The 21,296-nt window shown below is 42.2% G+C and overlaps 1 protein-coding gene across 1 annotated transcript in view; it reads left to right on the top strand.

The window, feature by feature from the left end:
• Positions 1–21,296, top strand: part of LOC124004253 (integrin alpha-5-like) — a 55,739-nt gene that overhangs the window by 22,750 nt on the left and 11,693 nt on the right. The window contains exons 3-19 of the mRNA XM_046313036.1: positions 2,624–2,724; positions 3,097–3,220; positions 3,485–3,546; positions 4,015–4,060; positions 4,690–4,815; positions 5,090–5,134; positions 5,683–5,726; positions 9,004–9,060; positions 11,269–11,321; positions 12,089–12,300; positions 12,569–12,760; positions 12,886–12,931; positions 13,170–13,283; positions 15,352–15,407; positions 15,958–16,118; positions 16,635–16,772; positions 19,055–19,122. Of these exons, the coding sequence (XP_046168992.1) occupies positions 2,624–2,724; positions 3,097–3,220; positions 3,485–3,546; positions 4,015–4,060; positions 4,690–4,815; positions 5,090–5,134; positions 5,683–5,726; positions 9,004–9,060; positions 11,269–11,321; positions 12,089–12,300; positions 12,569–12,760; positions 12,886–12,931; positions 13,170–13,283; positions 15,352–15,407; positions 15,958–16,118; positions 16,635–16,772; positions 19,055–19,122 (1,645 nt within the window). The remainder of the gene's footprint in view (positions 1–2,623; positions 2,725–3,096; positions 3,221–3,484; positions 3,547–4,014; positions 4,061–4,689; positions 4,816–5,089; positions 5,135–5,682; positions 5,727–9,003; positions 9,061–11,268; positions 11,322–12,088; positions 12,301–12,568; positions 12,761–12,885; positions 12,932–13,169; positions 13,284–15,351; positions 15,408–15,957; positions 16,119–16,634; positions 16,773–19,054; positions 19,123–21,296) is intronic.

Genomic DNA, 21,296 nt, shown 5'->3' with positions numbered 1-21,296 from the left:
ATACCTCGTTGGGCCAAAGTCATTATGGGGACAAGGACCCCTGGGCTGCCTGCCCTAGCTCTCCCTGCCAGTGAAGCAGTCACAGCCACATCAGATATAAGCAGGAAGTGATAAGGTCCACAGTTTGAGGATCAGAGAGTGCGTTATCGCATATGCTCACACACATACTACACATTACATATACACATACACACATACTCTGACACACACACACAAACGCACGTGCACACACATACATACATACTGTACATTACATAGAAACATACAGACACTGGATACACATATTCAGACACACAAACATGCATACACAAAAACTGGATGCACGCATTCTCGTGTACCTAAACTGTTTATAAGTACACATGCACTGCTTACAAACACAAACTATGTACACAAACATGTACACATCCACAGGCTTACATATGCAGTCATGCCCACACACACACCCTAATATGTACTCTCCAAATTGAAGGCACAGCTGATGTGATACGTGAATTCAGGAAATTAGCTGACAGCCGTTTTGCACAGACTGTACAGGTACAGTAGACACACACACACACACACACTGCCCCAGGCACTTCCTTTCCCGATTTTGTGCAGTGAAGCTTTTCCCATGCAGGTCTCTGGGTTCAAAAGGCATAGTGTGTACAGACTCCAGCAGCCAGATAGACAGACAGACATAGGGCATTGCAGTGGTTAGGGAAGGTTAATGTCACCTGTCAAGTCCATGAGTCAGACAAATAGATCAAACCACACACCCAAGTCTACTGCATTAAAGGAATGGTTCATCCACATTTCTACATTTGTTCAGATTTTTCTTACCTTGTAAGTAGTCTTTTGGCCAGGATTGTTTCACACCCTGATCTGTTTCACGTGTCTTGTGCTTGTCTCCATCCCCCACCAGGTGTCTCCCATTTGTTCCCATTATCCTCTGTGTATTTATACCGGTGGTTTCTGTTTGTTTGTTGCCAGTTTGTCTTGTCTTGTCAAGCCTACCAGCGTAGTTTTCCGTACTCCTGATTGCCTAGTCCTGGTTTTCTAGTGCTCCCGGTTCCGACCTTTTCTGGCTGCCCTGAGCCCGCCTGCCATACGATTCTGCCTGCCCGAACCTCGAGCCTGCCTGTCGTCCTGTACCCATCTGACTCTGACCTGGTTTACGAACGCCTGCCTGCCTCAGAGACTCGAACCATCTGCCTCCTGTGTCTGCATTTGGCTCTTGTCCTGTGTCGTTATAGATTGACTCTCTGCAGTTGAGGACACATGCTTTTTTTCATGAATTTGGGTGAACTATCCCTTTAAGGAACATTTAAGGGTGTTCATAGCAAGGCTTGTCCTCATTCGTGTTCATTCTCTCTCAACATTACTAATATATGCTGTAAGTTTGACCTAATGTTACCACCCAGATATTTTGGGTGTACTTTCTCAAAGCCAGCTGCTCAATGTTTTTGTCTGTCACAGGAGACTGCTTTACCCCCCCCCCCCCCCCCCCCCCCCACGCCTTCATAAAACCGGGACCAGACTACGAAGGACAAATGTTTAGATTATAGTAAAAACGCGTTTCAAGTCCTGCTGAACAGTTTGATGTTTGCCAATAGCATGGTGGATGGATTAAGAGTTGAGGCTCGGAGACGGAGGTTATAAAAACAGCAACGCTTAAAAACCCAAGGACACACATGGAACCATCGAACATGTGACAGGAACATCAAACAGGGATGACATGGGGGATCATGTTGAGACATAGTTACAGTAGACATCACTATGGTTGTTTGGAAGTTTTGCTCTCAAGTAAGGAGTCACGCTATGATATGGTGTGTGGTCCTTCCACTATGACTCGATAAACCATGCAGTTTATTAGGATACAGATGAAATAAGTTATGAACTTCGCAGGGTGATGAAAGTGCACAGTGATGAGCTTGATGCTGCTTTCCAAGAAATATTGAGGGTCCTTTTCTGGTGACACGATGATCGATGCTTGACTGCCATTTGACAAATAAAACTATTCTCGCTCTTATCCATAATAATCTCAACATGTAGACTAGACAACACAAACTGTCCACCCGCACTGTGTCTGCGAGTTATTGGCTAGAGCACAGGTGCCAAGACCAGAATAGGGACATTTGCTATTTAACGTAACTGTTTTTGTGACAAAACTCTCTGTAAAGTTGAAAATGCGATGAAAACAATTTAAACTTTATATTTTTATTTGGTACATTTTGTGTGCACTGTTTTCTGTCTGCAGCTAGTCCTTTTGGTGGGAACATACCTTTAGTGGGAAAATGCACATATTTTAAACTGCAATATTTTCTCTACGCTCTATGGTAAAATGTATAGAATTGTTGGAAATTAACTCTAAAATGTACATTTCTCTCCTCTGTCAAATGCTTTGCTCGCAAGGTGCCTCCCCCCAACAAAATTTCACTTAGGGCCCCCAAAAGGCCAGCTATGACTACATGTGTGGGTATGGATATGAGTATGCAGACCCGCAAGACACTGTGGCCCCTCATGATGAGTTACATTTTTTTGTTGCCCCCAACTCATCAAAGTCGCCCATCCCTGCTTTAGGCTATTAAATTCATAGAAGTATTGTATTATAAATGTAAATGTGCATTTCTTTGGCATCTTCCAGGAGATCGCCGTTTCCATGTCAACGACGTCGACGTCCAGGTGGAGTTCAAGTCCCATCAGTGGTTTGGGGCGACAGTGCGTTCCCATGGCAACACTGTCCTGGTAAGATACTAGGTTCTGTGGGATAGAGAGAATTAGGTCATAATCTAGCTGTCCAGTTAGAATTGATCATCAGAAAGCCAATACGGACTTGATTGATTTTATGATTTTATGTGTATTTTGATATTGTTTATTATTTGACTACTGTCACAAGTCGACCATAGCCCCAGTCACGAAAAGCTTTTCATAGTGTGTCAGTGATGCCTATGAACATCTGACAGCATTGTCCTCCATCAGATAGCACAACAGTGGTTTTAGAATGATGCCATCTGACAGAAGACAATGCATCTGCCCGAGGATATTTGCGTTTCTTGTGTGTTGTTTTGAATTTCAACCCTGTCTGACCCCTATACCCTTCTCTTGAATGTGTCCAAGGCTTGTGCCCCGAGGTATTACTGGAGAACGGAACACGACGCCCCCTTCTCCGACGTCACCGGAACTTGCTACCTCTCCGTGGACAACCTCAAGACATTTGTGGAGTACGCCCCCTGTCGCACAGGTACAGTAACTGCACATGACACCCTGATCCAAATGACACTGTACCTGAAGTCAATTGAATGGAGTAGTGCCAAGGCATGCAGCCACGACTTTGAGTTGTGTGAGGGCTGAATCCTGACTCCAACGTCCTTGTAAATTGACCACTGATGTCAATGGGAGATTTGTGTGTTGCACGTGTTATGATACAGCTCTGGCTAGTCCATTTGGGTCGTAGCCTTTCAGTGTGACTCGACAATGTTTTCTGCTCCTCTTCCGTTTATCTCAGAGAGACATGGTCCTGCCGGACAGGGCTACTGTCAGGGCGGGTTCAGTGCTGACTTCACCAAGGTATGTTCAAGAGGAAAAGGAAGAATTCAATTACAATTCAAAATTCGATTATCTTGGGAACTTTTTGTGCGAGGGCCTTAGGTCTTGGAGGCTGTTCCAGAAATCAGGATCAATGAGTTAGCCAGCTAACTGTCCCAGAAATTCTGATATAACTCCATCCTTTTGAGAAATATATACTTGAAATTAGCATGGAGTAATTGACTCGACAGCCAACAACCTATATTCAAGTTTAGCTTTCTAAATGATTCGGTAAATCATGAGATATATTTGACTGCTTATCAAAATTAGCTGGCTAACTGAAGGATCCTGCTTTTCAGGAACACCCCACTGTAGGAATTCTGTACGTTTTTAGCGACATAAGACTTCAAATGGAGTTATATCTGAAAGCCCCTTACACATATTCTTGATAAAAGGTTGCTTTATACCTGAGGTTCTCATCAGAGTGGTGGTTTTTCCTGTTTGTTTCAGGATGGGAAGATTGTTCTTGGAGGACCAGGAAGCTTTTACTGGCAAGGTAAGTGCACTATTGGATTCATGATAGGATCCTATTGGGACCATGTGTGGATTTATATGAATTGGTTCAACTACAGGACGTAGAGATAGCATACAGTTTAGCCTAGAAAACCATACATCAACTCGTTTTCCCCCCTTTTCTTTAAAGGCTGGGAATTCCCAATCTTTCAAACGTTTCCTTTTTATTAGATAGAGTATTATTAGACAGATACAGTGTAGAGAGACACGAGAGAGATATTATTTATGTCAGCATAACGACAGATGCCGGATTGAAATCTGCGCAGACGCGTACCAGTGAGACCAGTGGTTCTCAAACCTCTCCTCGGGGACCCCCAGCCGTTCCATGTATTTCATCCATTCCAGAGCTAGCACACCTGATTCCACTTGTCAACTAATCATCAAGCCCTTGACTAGGTAAAGCAGGAGCGCTAGTTCAGGGCTACAACAAAATTGTGAAATGTCTGGGGGTCACCAAGGAGAGGTTTCAGAAGCACTGCCCTTGACCATCCTCAGAGCCAAACTTCAACAGACATTTTATTGCAGCAAAAACCCCATAAGGCAAAGTTCAAAAGTCACAGCTCGTCTTTACCCCTGACCTCTGACCCTTATCCCCATCCGTCCTTCCCACAGGTCAGCTGATCTTAGCCACCACAAAGGAAATAGTCAAGGCCTACTACCCTTCCTACTTCCTGCTCTCTGTTACCGGGCAGATCCAGACCCATCAGGTGCAGGGGAGCTATGATGACAGTTACCTGGGTGAGCATGGTCCACTTCTTCATAGGTGTTAGACAGAAGCTGCGTCTGAAATGACAGCCTATTCAGTTCACAGTGCACTGCTTTTGACCAGAGCACCAAGTAGTTGCCTTACCTGATTTCACATTGCACTACTCCCTCTTATTGACCCATCATTTTTCTCCCATTCTCTCTCTCCCCCTCTCTCTCTCTCTCTCTCTCTCTCTCTCTCTCTCTGTTCCTCCTCTCGCTGTCTGTTTCTCTGTCTCTGTCTGTATCTCTTTCTCTCTCTCTCCAGGTTACTCTGTGGCCGGCGGGGAGTTCAGTGGAGATAATATTGAAGGTGAGAGTCATATTTACGGCGCCAACTGACTGGCTTGTGCATGATTGGGCTTAGGGTTTGCTTACCCCATAATTCTGTCTAATAGTTATTAACTATCGGAAGTCCATCTAAAGTCTCCTATGCACTAATATACTCATGTGCTCTAATCATTAGAGCTTTAGTCATTAGAGCACACAAGTATATCCGAAGAATATCAGAGCACAATGTAATAACCTACTAATTACATGACATTGGAGTCTACTGTACTCAAGTAGCTCACTCAAGGCTACAACATGAAGATGTTCTGCTTATTTGAAAAGAAATGAGAAACTTGCACGGTGTGCTTGGCCATATCACCTCAGTTCATTGAGCTTTTAAGATTGAATGAAATTATTGGCATAGACCTGCAACAAGCAAACCTCAGCTTTTCATATTTGAAACACTGCTTATGATCAGCAATGTTTTAACCCCTTGGTTGTTGAATATTTGGAAGTGCCTGGAGTCCTAGCCCTAGCTTGACCACAACTCTTGAACTTCCTTTCTCTCTTTCTCATTTTCTGTCTTTGCAGATTTCGTCACGGGAGTCCCCAAGGGACTCATGTTGTATGGTTTAGTAAGGAGTCCCCACATATTTTATACATATTTCATCATTCATTCTAGATGAAAGGTAATGAGGGGTGACATAGGGAAGACCTAAGGATGACATAGAGGAATGTTACTGTGAAGAAGAAGAGGGGGTGAGAGAACGCCAGTATATAAAATGGGAAAAGTTTCATGTTTCAATGTCACATGCACAAGTACAGTGAAATGCCTTTCTTGCAAGCTCTAACCGCAGCAATGCTGTAATCAATAACATTGTAATACTTCTGGAAGTGAAAGAAAGATGTTCTTATACAAGAATGATGTGCGTACATATTCATAAATGCATGTGTTACAACTAGGGCTGTTGCGGTGACCGTATTACCGCCACACTAGCCGTCATGAGTCAAGAAGGCAGTCAAAATCACGGTGTCACGGTATTTAGGCTTCTCTGAGCTCTGATGAGGCTGATGGTCATTAGTAGCCTACCAAACTTGCTAACTGCCTGGTAATCCACACTCTATTGTCCCTCTAATCACTCTGACATCAAAGCAAATGCAATCGAAAATCGAATCAAACACTTCATGAGAGCCCATGAGCTTATATTGCGCAACATTTCTATAGGCTATGCAATTAAGTAAGAAAACAGAGTGATGGCCTCTATTAAAAAGAGGAGGATCCCATCAGCTTTCTATAGGCAAGGCCTACTATACTTATTTCTCAACCTACCTAATATTAAGCACATTGCTTCTTTTTAAAACAGTAGTATAGCCTACCTGGCTGGCATGAAAATAAACCACAGAGAAAAGCGTCTTCCATTTGCTATTTAAGTGCATAGATGACATGTCTTTTTTGCCCTGCCCCTATTTCGAGATAGGTGCATGATAATGGTCCATTCTAAATCAAAACAAATTTCACACGTATATTATTTAAAATATGTAAAGACGCGATTAAATCAAGAATAGTGTGATGGGTGACAATATTAGCTCTATCTCTTATGAATGATATATTATCACTTATGATGCCGAGCATAAAGGAAACAGCGTATGCTTTTCCCCCAACTTTTTCAAATCATAGTCCCACACCTCATGTCGCCTAGACCATAGCCCTATATGTTTTGATAAGGTTTGTATCACGACTAAAGTGGCCAAATAACTTCTTAAAATGAAGCACATTAATCCGCTTTACAATGGTTGTAGAGCCGAACTGGCATACATACATACATATATACATACATACATACATACATACATACATACATACATACATACATACATACATACATACATACATACATACATACATACATACATACATACATACATACATACATACATACATACATACATACATACATACATACATACATACATACATACATACATACATACATATACATACATACATACATACATACATACATACATACATACATACATACATACATACATACATACATACATACATACATACATACATACATACATACATACATACATACATACATACATACATACATACATACATACATACATACATACATACATACATACATACATACATACATACATACATACATACATACATACATACATACATACATACATACATACATACATACATACATACATACATACATACATACATACATACATACATACATACATACATACATACATACATACATACATACATACATACATACATACATACATACATACATACATACATACATACATACATACATACATACATACATACATACATACATACATACATACATACATACATTGCAGCACGTGAGTTTCAAGTTTGGGGAAGATCATTTTTACCATCAAAATGCACCTTTATAATAAAATCAAATTTGTGGTCACTTTTGAGAATGGTATTTTTCTGCTAATGGAACATTCGCGCTTATAGCAAGCCTACTGCCGTGTGCGCATTGCTGCACTTATAATGTGAAGAAATAGCCTAATAGTTTATCAACATTTTAAGCTAAACGTTTTAACCTGTTGCATCAGGCGCATTGCTTAAAACAGTTTTTTTTTATGCTAGTCATTGTATTAATTTGGGATGTATCTCATCCCACAACTGTCCTGGACTATGCTTGGAATATGTATTTCTCGCACAGAATAGAATAGGTAAACTTTTGTACTATGTACATAGGCTAGTGCTTTTGCTCTTCGTTAGGCCTACTCATCTTGTTGGCTGACAAATAGTAAATGTGGACAGTTCTTCCAATATCTTCAATATGAGCCTCAGTTGAGTCCCAGATGTGTCTTTCTTCACTTGTAGCCTGTGAGAAAGACCCGATCACTTGATTGAGAGCCATGTGAGTGAGAGGTTCTTCGGCACGCAGTGGGGAGAAGGGAATTATAATTATTATATTCAGCCCAAGGGCATAACGGCCACTGACCTCAAAAGGCATATCTTTTTTTAGGGGGATTATGGCCACACAAAGGGGATGCAGCCGGAAAATTCGAATCATTATCAAGTGCATTATCAAGTGTGTACAGCCTGTGCAAAAAAAACAAAGCAGAGCTCATGCCTTTCATGCAAGTTTTTTCAAATCATCATTTGAGTCCCATCATGCAGCCTTAGAATGTATTAAAATCTTAACATAGAGCCCAATATTGGTATCACAACTAAAGTTACATAAATAACTCTAAATTAGCATATAGGAGTACGTGTTTCTTTGTTAACCGCTCAACACAGAATAGCCGCATGTAAGCACTCCCTTAAATAATTTCTAGAAAAGATCCTTTCTATTTTATTCAGCTATATTCTTCATACTATAAAATAATTCCACGGAATTCTAAGCAAATCTTGTCTACTAAATGAACTAGTGTAGCCCACAGCCATATGGCATAGTCAGATCAGCGCCTAAAATATGGACAATGCAGAGTATGCTATTCTGTTCTTATGAAATAGACTAAAAAAAATTCATATCATGTTTCTTTAGACCTGTCTCAAATAAATAATGGATTTATTGTGATGGTGTCGGCTATATTATATTGATTTATTCGACTTTTTAAACTGTAGATGTTCCAAAGGTCTGCATCTGTGGCTATAGGCTATGCATGGAATACAGGAGATGCTAAATGTGTTTATGTTAATTAAAGGTCAATTACAGTGAGATCGGCAGTTATTTGCTTACAATCACCGGCTGCCAAAATGGAATGACCGCCACAGCCCTAGTTACAACCAACAGTATTATTGCATGTAATTTTCATTCATTTTCATGCCATTTTTAATTTCTCCTACAATCATGGTTGATAACTGAAGTTTTTTTCGAAACTCTCTCAATGCAGGTGTCCATACTCAATGGAACAGACCTGAAATCTATGCTGAACCTCACCGGAGAACAGGTTGGTGCAAATCTGCTTAACAGCAAGGGGGCTAGGCTGTACTGGACTTTTGGCGCCTCTATTTTCATATGTGGGTATATATAGGGGGGCTGAAGGAATTTGCCCCCAGGAGATAATGCTTTATCCCTGGGTCAGAGGTGAGCCCACAAAGCCCTATGTGTTCCATACCTTGTGAATCACGCAATCACATACACACGTAGACACACATACACACGTAGACACACATACATGTACATCTTGTTCTAACCTTGTGGAGACACAAAATTCAGTCCCATTCAATATCCTATTTTCCCCAAACCCTAACTCTAACCTTAACCCCAAAACCTAACCTTAACCCTAACCCTAGCTCCTAACCTTAAAACTAACCCTAGCTTCTAATCTTAATCCTCAACATAATTACATTTACATTTACATTTAAGTCATTTAGCAGACGCTCTTATCCAGAGCGACTTACAAATTGGTGCATTCACCTTATGACATCCAGTGGAACAGTCACTTTACAATAGTGCAGTCACTTTACAATAGTGCAAGTCACTTTACAATAGTGCAGTCACTTTACAATAGTGCAGTCACTTTACAATAGTGCAAGTCACTTTACAATAGTGCAAGTCACTTTACAATAGTGACCCCCTAGAAACTTAACCCCCTAGAAATACCATTTGACCATGTGGGGATCAACAAAATGTTTCCAGTTGGTCAAATTTTGGTTTGTTTACTGGTCTCCACAAGTATAGTTACACACACACACACACGCACGCACGCACGCACGCACGCACGCACGCACGCACGCACGCACGCACGCACGCACACACACACACACACACACACACACACACACACACACACACACACACACACACACACACACACACACACACACACACACACACACACACACACACACACACACACACACACACACACACACACACACACACACACACACACACACAGTGTTACATCTACATGTTGACTCAGGATTTTGTGTTGCAAAATAAGGGGGTGGGGAGCTTGTTTATGCCAAGCCACCATTGTACCAAAGGGTTTGGATTCCTCATTGGCTAAATTGCTGGATTGTTTTGAATATGTGACATGTGTTATTGCATGTTACTCCTGTAGTCTTCTAAATTCTCCATGGCTGATGAACAAGACAGCTACTATTGTACATGCATATGTGTGCTTTGTATGTATACGTTCTATGTAAGCTGCTAACAGACTGCTAACTGCTTATTGCATTGTGAGAACGATCTGAAATAAACTCCTGCCTGGATTTGATTTGACGGTCTCTTTAGGTTGACTAGTCTCCACATGAGTGCTTTGGCCTGCACCGTCGGACTCAGCTGTGTAAACAAAGCTGTATAAACAATGTCTCCGAGCCATACATTTACATGTCTCTATACAAGTAGCCATACTATGAAATTGATCATGCTGGTTCGAGTATACTGCTGCAAATTCGGGGGGTAGCTCAGACCGGGACTCCAACCCAGGTCCAGGGACTGTCAACCCAACACCTTAGCCGATTACGCCAATAGATCCAAAACTTTGGACGAGGTCGCTATGTGTTGGGTTACGGTAGCTACACTACAGTAGCTCTAACGTCACTACCTCTCAGATTTATAGAAGGACCACCATACTGTACATTGTCGATTAGTCTGGTGAAGTCATTCACCAGGGGATAATAGCTGTGATATAAAACTCTTGACAATAGTACATAATTTATGGCATAATATAGAATCGTCAAAGATAACGACACTGAGTGACCGATCCTCCCTCTCTCTCTGAGATGCCTATAGCAGCTTGAGTCCCCCACCTCCTCCGAATGCCTACCTCCTTCTACCTCTCATGTAACGTACAGAAGCTCTGGCACTGAGCTTAGAGAAAACAGAGAGGAAAGAGGGGGATGGATTTGGGGGGCCTGATTGAAGAGGAAGGCTTCCATGGCGAGGGGATATGAGAGAGAGAGAGAGAGAGAGAGAGAGAGAGAGAGAGAGAGAGAGAGAGAGAGAGAGAGAGAGAGAGAGAGAGAGAGAGAGAGAGAGAGAGAGAGAGAGAGAGAGAGAGAGAGAGAGAGAGAGAGAGAGAGAGAGAGAGAGAGAGAGAGAGAGAGAGAGAGAGAGAGAGAGAGAGAGAGAGAGAGAGAGAGAGAGAGAGAGACTATGCCCCCCGGTGTGATTACACGCTAACTCTGTCTGTTTTAATGTCTTCCAGATGGGGTCCTATTTCGGCTACGCAGTGGCAGCCACGGACATCAACAACGACGGGTGAGTGAGCTAGCGTGGAGAGAAGGAGGGAGCGATGGAAAGAGGGAAAGAGAGAGAAAGAAAAATAGGGTGAGAGAAAAGAGAGAAAGACAAAGTGTGCAAAAAGAAGGCAGGTAAGGGAAGATTTGGACAGACAGACTTGGACAGACAATGTATGCTAACAAGGGAGAGAGAGAGAGAGATGAAGAGCAAGGAGGTGAAATACAGTATTTCAGAAGATCCCATGTACATGAATTTCCTTCTGTCGTGTGTCATGAAAATTCCTTGAACATACAGTAGCTACTCCTACACTTCCTTTCTCCTGCTTCCAAGGTTCTCTATTGGCCAATTCCGCTTCCCCTATCCTATTAGACTCATAGTCAGGAAACTCAGGACATCACACTTACTACACTAATGCATGCTAGCTCAACTTTAGAGGCCTTGATTTGACCTAAAGTACTAGTCCATTGTAAATCAGGAGAAGTAAAGTTCAACTATCTGGAGTTATTTATCTCTCCTCTCTAGGGCTGTCACAATTACCATATAACCATGTTACCGACGGTTTTGGATGAAGACCGTCGTGACAATAAAATAACCTTCATAACAGTAAAATATATATATATTTTTTTAAATTGTACCTTTATTTAACTAGGCAAGTCAGTTAAGATCAAATTCTTATTTACAATGATGGCCTACCCTGGCCAAACCTGGACGACGCTATATATATTTTCATGAACAGCTGACTGAATGACACATTATCTCTTTCTTCTGTCCTCTCTCTTCCCCAGGATGGAAGACCTTGTGGTGGGAGCTCCCATGTTCATGCAGAGGGGTTCCGACGGACTGCGTTGGGAGGAGGTGGGCCGTGTCTATGTGTACCTGCAGCGGCGACCCTTGCTGTTTGAACCCAGTCTGCCCCACCTGGGGGGGACCCAGGCCTTCGGGAGGTTTGGCAGCTCGCTGGCCCCACTGGGAGACCTCAACCAGGATGGCTTCAACGGTGAGAACTCTGGAAAAGCTTGGGTCATGTTCATTAATGAACACTGTAGCAAAACATTTTGCAATGGAAAAACGAAAATGTGGATTTGATATTGGACAAGTTCAGGTAGTACCTTTCCTTAGATTTCTCCATTTGATGCCTAAAGGCTGCACGTAAGAATATGTGATACATTTCAATCGTTCATGCAAGAACATAACTAAAATCAGGGTCGGAGGGTGTGGGGATAAACCATTATCCTGAAGTGTCGTAACTCTGTTGATGAACGTAGATATTGCCATCGGCTGTCCCTTTGGAGGAGACGACCAACAGGGATTGGTCCTCATCTATAATGGACATGCCAGTGGACTGATGGACATGCCCACTCAGACTCTAGCTGGCCAATGGGCCTCTGGCACCTTCCCCGCCAGTTTTGGCTACGCCCTCCGCGGAAATAAAGATCTGGATCATAATGGCTACCCAGGTAAAAGAGAAAGTGGTTTAGTCCAATTTGCCAATTTTGTTTTAAATTATTTTGCCCTTTTCCTGTTTCATAAGGCATCACATTGTTCTTGAATTAGTGTTAATCTTGGGGTCATCTTTGTACAGATCTCATCGTAGGTGCTTTTGGGGTTGACAAGGCTGTTCTGTACAGGTATATCCTCTCACCAGAACATTATTGGCTCATTGTACATGCAAATTAGCTAGCTGACCAATTACACCCCATTTTTGTATTTGCATTTTAATTAAGCATGTACCTTCATCTCAAATAATTGTTTTATATGTGACCTTTGTGTAATTTTGAATTACACAATTATTTTTGTATTGGAATCAAAGCTTTTGTTTAAGGTAATCATGTCACGTCTTCCAATTGGTTGCTATTCTTCTATCAGGGCGCGGCCTATTGTCAATGCCAGTGCCTCTCTTATGCTGCAACCTACCATGATCAATCCAGAGGAGAAGAGTTGTACGGTGTCCAATGGGAATGAGACAATCTCTGTGTCCTGGTATGTTGATACAGATGTGCAGTCTTAATTTGTCCCTGCTTCTCACAGCAGGAAAATAATCCTGCAGCAACGGGAAATGTAAATTATTATGTGGATTATAAGTAATGGACATTTTTGTAGGGTTTGATACATTTTTAAATAGGGCAAATAAAGTATGACATGTTGAAGTGTAGATTACACCCTTTAGAAGCCTTTTAAAACCTTGAATACACTACAATTTGTATTTCCTGCTGCGCAGGAAGATTCTGTGTGACGACAGATTGATCAAATTAAGATAACACATTTGTACATACTTTTTCCTTTTCAAATAGATCTGATTGGTTGAAACACTGTTGATATTCCATGGGTTAAGATCTTTGTGAAGCTAAGCTTAGCCGGTAACACTTCATTTTGAGAGTGCCCTTGTACAGCAACAACAACAAAAAATCAAGCTATCAGTAACATGTCAATTGTACTTCCCGGACACCACCACTATTATTGACTAGGATATTACTATAGCCTCATACAGACCAACCTTGATAGGAGGGAAACTATCTTCAGCAACGATATAAATTCAAGCGCTAGACATATTATGTAGTACATTTTCCACTCTTAAACCATGTCAATGGACAAAACGTCCGGTATTCGCCACTTGAGAATGTCAAATGACACCATGTTTGACAAGCTTTTCCAGTCTCCGGTCCAGTGTGAGGGTTTAATGGCGAAGTCTATATTCTGAGCCCAAGCCAAGGGAACAGTTTCCTACTTTTAGTATGACAAAAATTCCTTCCATAAATTAAAGTAAAACATGAATTATTTTTAGGCTCTTCAGAGAAAGTTATGACTCGTGGCTGGCATCTTGGTATCTGCCTTTAGTACGGAACAAGTCGCTTTTGTTTTGTGTCTTGATTACCGTTTATGTTGCTGGGACACTTGGGGAGGCAGCGGCAGAGGGAGGAGTAGAGGTGGGGTGCTGTGGACAGAGGAAAGGGTGGAGAGGGTTGGCATTCTCTTTGAATGACATAGTATTTGGCACACCAGCCTAGGACACAGAATGCATGAGGTGACACACCCACACACGCTCATTCACACGTGCGCAGGCAGATGACCGTTGGCCACACAAACTCAAACACACACGCGCAGATTTACAGTGGAGCATATAGATGTAGTATGTGCATGCACACCTCTCATATGAAACACACACGCACAGATTTACAGTGGAGCATATAGATGTAGTATGTGCATGCACACCTCTCATATGAAACACACACGCACAGATTTACAGTGGAGCATATAGATGTAGTATATGCATGCACACCTCTCATATGAAACACACACACAGATTTACAGTGGAGCATATAGATGTAGTATGTGCATGCACACCTCTCATATGAAACACACACACACAGATTTACAGTGGAGCATATAGATGTAGTATGTGCATGCACACCTCTCATATGAAACACACACACAGATTTACAGTGGAGCATATAGATGTAGTATGTGCATGCACACCTCTCATATGAAACACACACACTCTCTGCCTCTGCTTGTAAAGTTTGGGTAATTTCTATTAAAGGCGAGAGGTTGAATTGGGCTTCAATTCTGTGCGAAGATTGAATGCATTTAAATTCAATGTACCAATAAGATGAAAATTCTCAGAGATGTCTTACTATCAAATCAAATAGATTTTTAAAGCCATTTTTACATCAGCAGATGTCACAAAGTACTTCTACAGAAACCCAGCCTAAAACCCCAAACAGCAAGCAATGCAGATGTAGAAGCACGGTGGCTAGGAAAAACTCCCTAGAAAGGCAGGAACCTAGGAAGAAACCTAGAGAAGCACCAGGCTCTGAGGGGTGGCCAGTCCTATTACTTGATCGTATGCTCAAACTTGAATACAAGATTAATAGATTTCCATTACAGGGTATCTATTCAAAGGTAGCATTTTTTTTTTACATGGAATGCATCATTCAAAATACAGTAGTATTGTATATTATCACCGTATGTATCTATATGGATCTATTGGATATACCGTATACTGAAATACTCCCCCTCACTGTTTTTTCTCTGTCTTCACCCTCTCCAGTGTCAACCTCAGTTTCTGCCTCTCGGCCAATGGGAAGCACCTCCCTGCTGATCTAGGTGAGCCCAGTGTTTTCATTTTGAAAGACCCCGACACAGCTGTTCCCCATTACCTTCCCTTGTGTGGCCACAAATATGCCTGAACTCAGTGTGGTCAATTTAGCAGTTAAGATTAAGATAAAAGGACAATCAAGTAAGTACAGGGGAAACTTAGCAAGTTTTGTGAGTGTGTGTGTGTGTTTATGTTTGAGTATGTGGGAGTGTGATTGTGTGTGTGTGTGTGTGTGTGTGTGTGTGTGTGTGTGTGTGTGTGTGTGTGTGTGTGTGTGTGTGTGTGTGTGTGTGTGTGTGTGTGTGTGTGTGTGTGTGTGTGTGTGTGTGTGTGTGTGTGTGTGTGTGTGTGTGTGTCTGCACTTGGGAATGGGTATTTGTAATTGTGTGTATTGTGTTAGTGTATCCACAATAGCTAACTATGTAATTACATTACATGCATGTGTGTTTCAATGGGTTTGTTTTTGTGAGTATAGTTCTGTGTTCTATCGTGTGTGTGTGTGTGTGTGTGTGTGTGTGTGTGCACGTGTATGTAACCCTCCCTGTGTGTGTGGTGCAGGTTTTGTGGTGGAGGTACAGTTGGACCATCTGAAGCAGACCCAGAAGGAGTCGTCAGTGAGGAGAACTCTGTTCCTGGATAGCCAACAGCCCAGCCTACGGAAGACCATCACCATGGCCAATGGAGGACGAACGTGTCACGACACCCGCATCTACCTGCGAGTTAGTCACTTCAAACACTCAAAGAAATGTTGGGAGACATATGAAAAGACTTGCTATAAGGCATTTTAAAGACTTGGACGTGCTTAACTTGGACGTATAAAGCATTAAACCTGCAGGCTTTAGGTAAAGTGTTACAGGAATGTTCAAAGACGCGTTGGAAAAATTGCCCATTTATAAATACTCCTCTCAAGGTGGACTTAAAGTTTGTGGGGAAATGTTGGCTAGTTATTTCGAATCCAGCCTTCAAAGACCAGTAAATTGAAACATTTAATTTGACATTTAACAGTTAATCTTTTTTTTCATTATAGTTTCAATAAGACTGAAAGTGAACATTTTTCCCTTTACGCTGTACATTTAACGAGGCACTCGGTGTCTTATCTCGAACCAGTTAGTTGACAATAAGTAAAGGAACAGTTAAACACGTCACGAAGTGTGTTTAACTTGTGTGACACCGATTCACTTCCTCTTGAGTGTGATGCTGATGCCGTTGCCCTTCTTCCCCCATGTGTGTTGCAGAGTGAAGGGGAGTTTAGGGATAAACTTTCCCCCATTTACGTCACACTCAACTTTAGCCTGGACCCTCTCGCTTCTCTGGATCTCCATGGCCTGAGACCCATTCTAAAATACCAGACAACACACCTTATAGAGCAGAAGGTATGTATTAACTACGCTATTCAATTAGAAAACATTTCATCATTTCTGTTCATTTCCTGAATTGACTGAATTGAACTGGAATATTTAGCCCAACCTTGCCAGACATCACACCTTATAGAGCAGAGAGTGTGTACTCCTTTAGAATATCATCATATTTACCAGACCCCATATCTTACAGTTCATAGCTGGTATGTACATGACACTACTACTACTGAAACGCCAACACAACGTCTCCAGTCCACTCAACGTATAGAGGGTATGAACATAGGTGCACTATGGACAATGTAGTTCAAAACTATCAGACTTCACCACGAACACACATGTGCACCATATCTAAATCGCCCAATATCTACATCTACATTTTGCGTCATAAAGACTTGTTGAAGTAGAAAGGCATAAGTGGCCAGTTGAAATATGGACGACCCTTCAGTAGTGCTGGTCCCCATATGTCTAAAGGTTGGGGGTTAGTCCTGATACACAAAGCACGGAATTACAATATGTGGCAGCCATAGAGTTGGATAGACGACACACTTGCTACAATGCCTTTTTTTTCCTTTACTTAAGATGAAAGCCTTCAATGGCACTACCCATGCTGTCACATATGCGATAATGGCAAAGAACATGGTGGGCCCTCTTTCCAATTCTATGGTGGTTGCTTTTCCAAATTGAGAAAAGAATCGTCAGGGGTAGGGGTGGTGGGTTGAGTCACGGCTATGCGAAAAAACAGAGGGAGAACTGACAGCTCTTTCTGGGTGGGGCACTGAGGCTAACCATCTGGTTGTGGTTTGTTTATGTATGTAGCCTTTGGTCTCTGCCATGTTGCGAGCCAGACGAGCCAGGCTTGGAGCATGTGCATGCGTTTATATATGTGTGTGTGAGTATGCGTGTGTGTGTGTGTGTGTGTGTGTGTGTGTGTGTGTGTGTGTGTGTGTGTGTGTGTGTGTGTGTGTGTGTGTGTGTGTGTGTGTGTGTGTGTGTGTGTGTGTGTGTGTGTGTGTGTGTGTGTGTGTGTGTGTGTGTGTGTGTGTGTGTGTGTGTGTGTGTGTGTGTGTGTGTGTGTGTAAAAGTATGTGTGTGCTCAGAGCCTCTCACTTATTGGCAGAGAAACCAATACAACTTAGCAAGAACAGCTTTTGGGAATAGCTCAGACTTTCCACGCTTACGTTATTACACAGAAATATGTTTGCACTCTCTACCTCTTTCTCTTGCACTTCTCAACAGTAACGTTTGTACCGCCCTTTTTGTCCCACGGAGATGGAGGGCTGAAAGAACATGACAGTGAGTAAGTGGGGGGTGGGGGGAGGGGGGCAGATAAGCAGAGAAGGGCAACCCTTGGTGTTTCTGTGTGAACATTACTAGTCCCCGTGCACTCCTCCGCCTTGTGATCTTGTGCTGACTGACCGATCACCACATGGACTTTAGTGAACGATAACACGGAGGACTTTAAATGAGCCATCGCCATGGATACGGAGTGAGTGACCGCCATGCCGACTCTTGTAGAATTCTTTTTTGGGTCTAATGTTTTCCACGTGCTGCTGCCGGGATGGGGTAGTATCGTCACAATGGGTTCACAGTACACAGAGCAAGAGCAATGTTGGAGAAGGAGAGAGGCGGAAGAGAGTGAAGGGGAATGCAGTCTCATCGAATCATATTCAATTTATATTTTATGTCTTTACACTTCAGTGACAAATTGCCTCACTAAGCAGCCCGTTTTTGTTTTTATTTTCTCCCAATCCCTCCTTTCTTCACATTGGGGCCTGTCTACCTTTCTCGAACACCATTGCTCTCCTCATTCCGCCAAAACGAAACACTGTTTCCGTTCATTCCTTCATCCCTCACTTGCTTTCTCTTTTTCCGCCCTCCCCTTATTCCCTTACTTCTCACTCCGCGACCTTTCCCCCCCATTCTCTCATTTAAGGCTCTAGTGTTCATAAGCCTTTATTGCCGTGGTACATTTACCAGCGGTTGTTCCAAAACCAATGTAAATTGTCATAGAACTGCATGCTGTTTTTGCAGTCTTAAGAAAATATACTGGTAGTACGTAATATGCTGAAAATCTTAGTGAGTTGTATTTATGTCTTTCTTGGTATTACAGAACTCTCTTGCTCTCTCTAAATATCTCTCTCTCTCTTTCAGTAGAAGTGTGTGTTTTTTTGCGTTCTAAGATGAGGAGCTAACTGAATTGGGAACGATAAAGTTTTTCTCAAAATCAAAATATCTCCCTCCCTCTCCCATTAACATCTCTCTCTCTCTCTCTCTCTCTCCACACTTCTGTTCTGCAGGCCCAGATTCAGCTGGACTGTGGTGAGGACAACATCTGTGTCCCTGACCTCAAACTGGCTGTTTATGGGTGAGCTGAAGTCCCCTCTCCATTACCTTAAACCAAGGCATTACTCCGGAATAGTCTACCTTGGTATTCTCCCTCTTGACCTATCGATAGGTGAAAGGACTCTGTAGGTCTCCAGCCTATTGCTTTCACCTGTCATGTCCTCTCAAAGCAGTAGCAACCAAGAAAGAAGAGTAGGAAAGAAACAATTGGATACAGACTGTCGAGAGGTCTATAGTTGGGCTTTTGTGTTAAAAGGTTGCTTTTTAAAATGTTACTGGTGATGGCCTCCTTCTGATGGTCAGTCTGAGGGGAGGGAGGGAGCAGCGTTGAGGCTGCCTCTTACACGTCTCACCGTCCCTCCTCTCTCCCTCTCTCCGCTGAGAAAAGGGGACACAGTCTTCCAGCTGATGGCGAAACTTACGTCGCCCTCCATTATTTCTGCCTCATGCAACAAATTCATGTTGTTTCTCCCATGACCAGAGAAAGTGAAATATTCCTCGATATTAGAAAAGCCACAAATAATAGCTTATCGAAACACTTTGATTTACTCATTCATTGCAGCTGCAGCGCTGGTTGTAGCGTGAGTGGAAGTAGGGAAAATATGCATTTTATGACTTATAAAACCGTTGAACAAAGTATTGACAGTGCTGAATAACTTAAACATGAACAAACTCATAAAAACAGCAATTCTTTGCGGGATTCATTGAGTCTCTCTCAAGTCATGGTTTTAAAGGTTTTTAAATCTCACATTATCAACTTTGCTGTGCGTTCGAGGCTTCTTTTTACAGTCTATGGTGCGAGGAAACTGAGCAGACACGGTGATCTGAGCCATCTGAATTGCCAGCAGCAGGCCTGTAGGTGCGCTTGATTTTCTCTCTGGGACTGCCAGGTAGGCGGAGTTCTACCTTCAAACACATGAAATGGTTCATAATGGGAACACTTTGCCTTCCCAGTGCTAGGGTAGCTGAATCAAGTGCACCTAACACCAACAGTAAAAAAATAAAAATAATAATAATAATAGGAATGCAAGTGTTTATCGTTGGGGGATTTACAGAAATGTTTTGTGATCGACTAGGAATGGCTTAGAGATCGACCAGTCGTGATCGTGATCGTGATCGACTCTTTGGTGGCCACTGATATACATGTATGTTTATTTGTCCTCGATTTAAGAAATGCACTTTTATTCCAAGGAGAGTAACTCATATCCTCACGACTCTTTACTTGCTCATGGTTATTAATGGTTAATCATTGTTGTTTGAGTGCGGACAACAGCAGAGTATGTTGCACTATAGGCTGAATGGAACAACTGGGGCCATTAACAAACTAGTAGCTCTAGCTCTTTTCTTGCACTGTCTTGAGTAGTGTATTGCAGGACTTTGCCATGTGATTTTTATTAGCGGCAGAGTACAATCAAGTTAAGAGTTTCCCTTGGAGAATTGGGGAATGTGTGTTTTCTGTTTCCACGAGAACAAGTCAGTCAAAAAAGCTGATGATTCAATACTTTCTCTACGCCGCTTCGACGACCTATCACCATTGGAATGTAATACACAGCTTGTTTTTTAGGACTTCCCGAGAATTCCCATGCGTGAGGTTGTTTTGTGTTCACAACCTTGAGGCCTACCTTAGAGATAAATGCCCTTTATTATTGGTACTTTGTGTAGTACATCCTCTGGGTTGAATTCAACGGTAGATTTGGAAAGTATTCAGACCCCTTTACTTTTTCCAAATTGTGTTACGTTACAGCCTTATTCTAAAATGGATTCAATTGTTTCCCCCCCCCTGACCAACACAATACCCTATAATGACAAAGCAAAAACGTTTTTTTTTGCAAATGTATAAAATATAACAAAACTGAAATATCACATTTACATAAGTATTCAGACCCTTTACTCAGTACTTTGTTGAAGCACCTTTGACAGCGATTACAGCCTTGAGTCTTCTTGGGTATGACGCTACAAGCTTGGCACACCTGTATTTGGAGAGTATCTCCCTTTCTTTTCTGCAGATCTACTCAAGCTCTGTTCGTTTGGATAGGGACAGCTATTTTCAGGTCTCTCCAGAGATGTCAGATCGGGTTCAAGTCCGGGCTCTGGCTGAGCAACTCAAGGACATTCAGAGACTTGTCCTGAAGCCACTCCTGTGTTGTCTTGGCTGTGTGCTCAGGGTTGTTGTCCTGTTGGAAGTTGAACCTTCAC

The sequence above is a fragment of the Oncorhynchus gorbuscha genome, linkage group LG18 (genome assembly GCF_021184085.1).
Source record: "Oncorhynchus gorbuscha isolate QuinsamMale2020 ecotype Even-year linkage group LG18, OgorEven_v1.0, whole genome shotgun sequence".
Taxonomy (NCBI): Eukaryota; Metazoa; Chordata; class Actinopteri; order Salmoniformes; family Salmonidae; genus Oncorhynchus; species Oncorhynchus gorbuscha.
The sequence above is the reverse complement of the archived record's forward strand: the minus strand, read 5'-3'. Positions and strand labels throughout refer to the sequence as shown.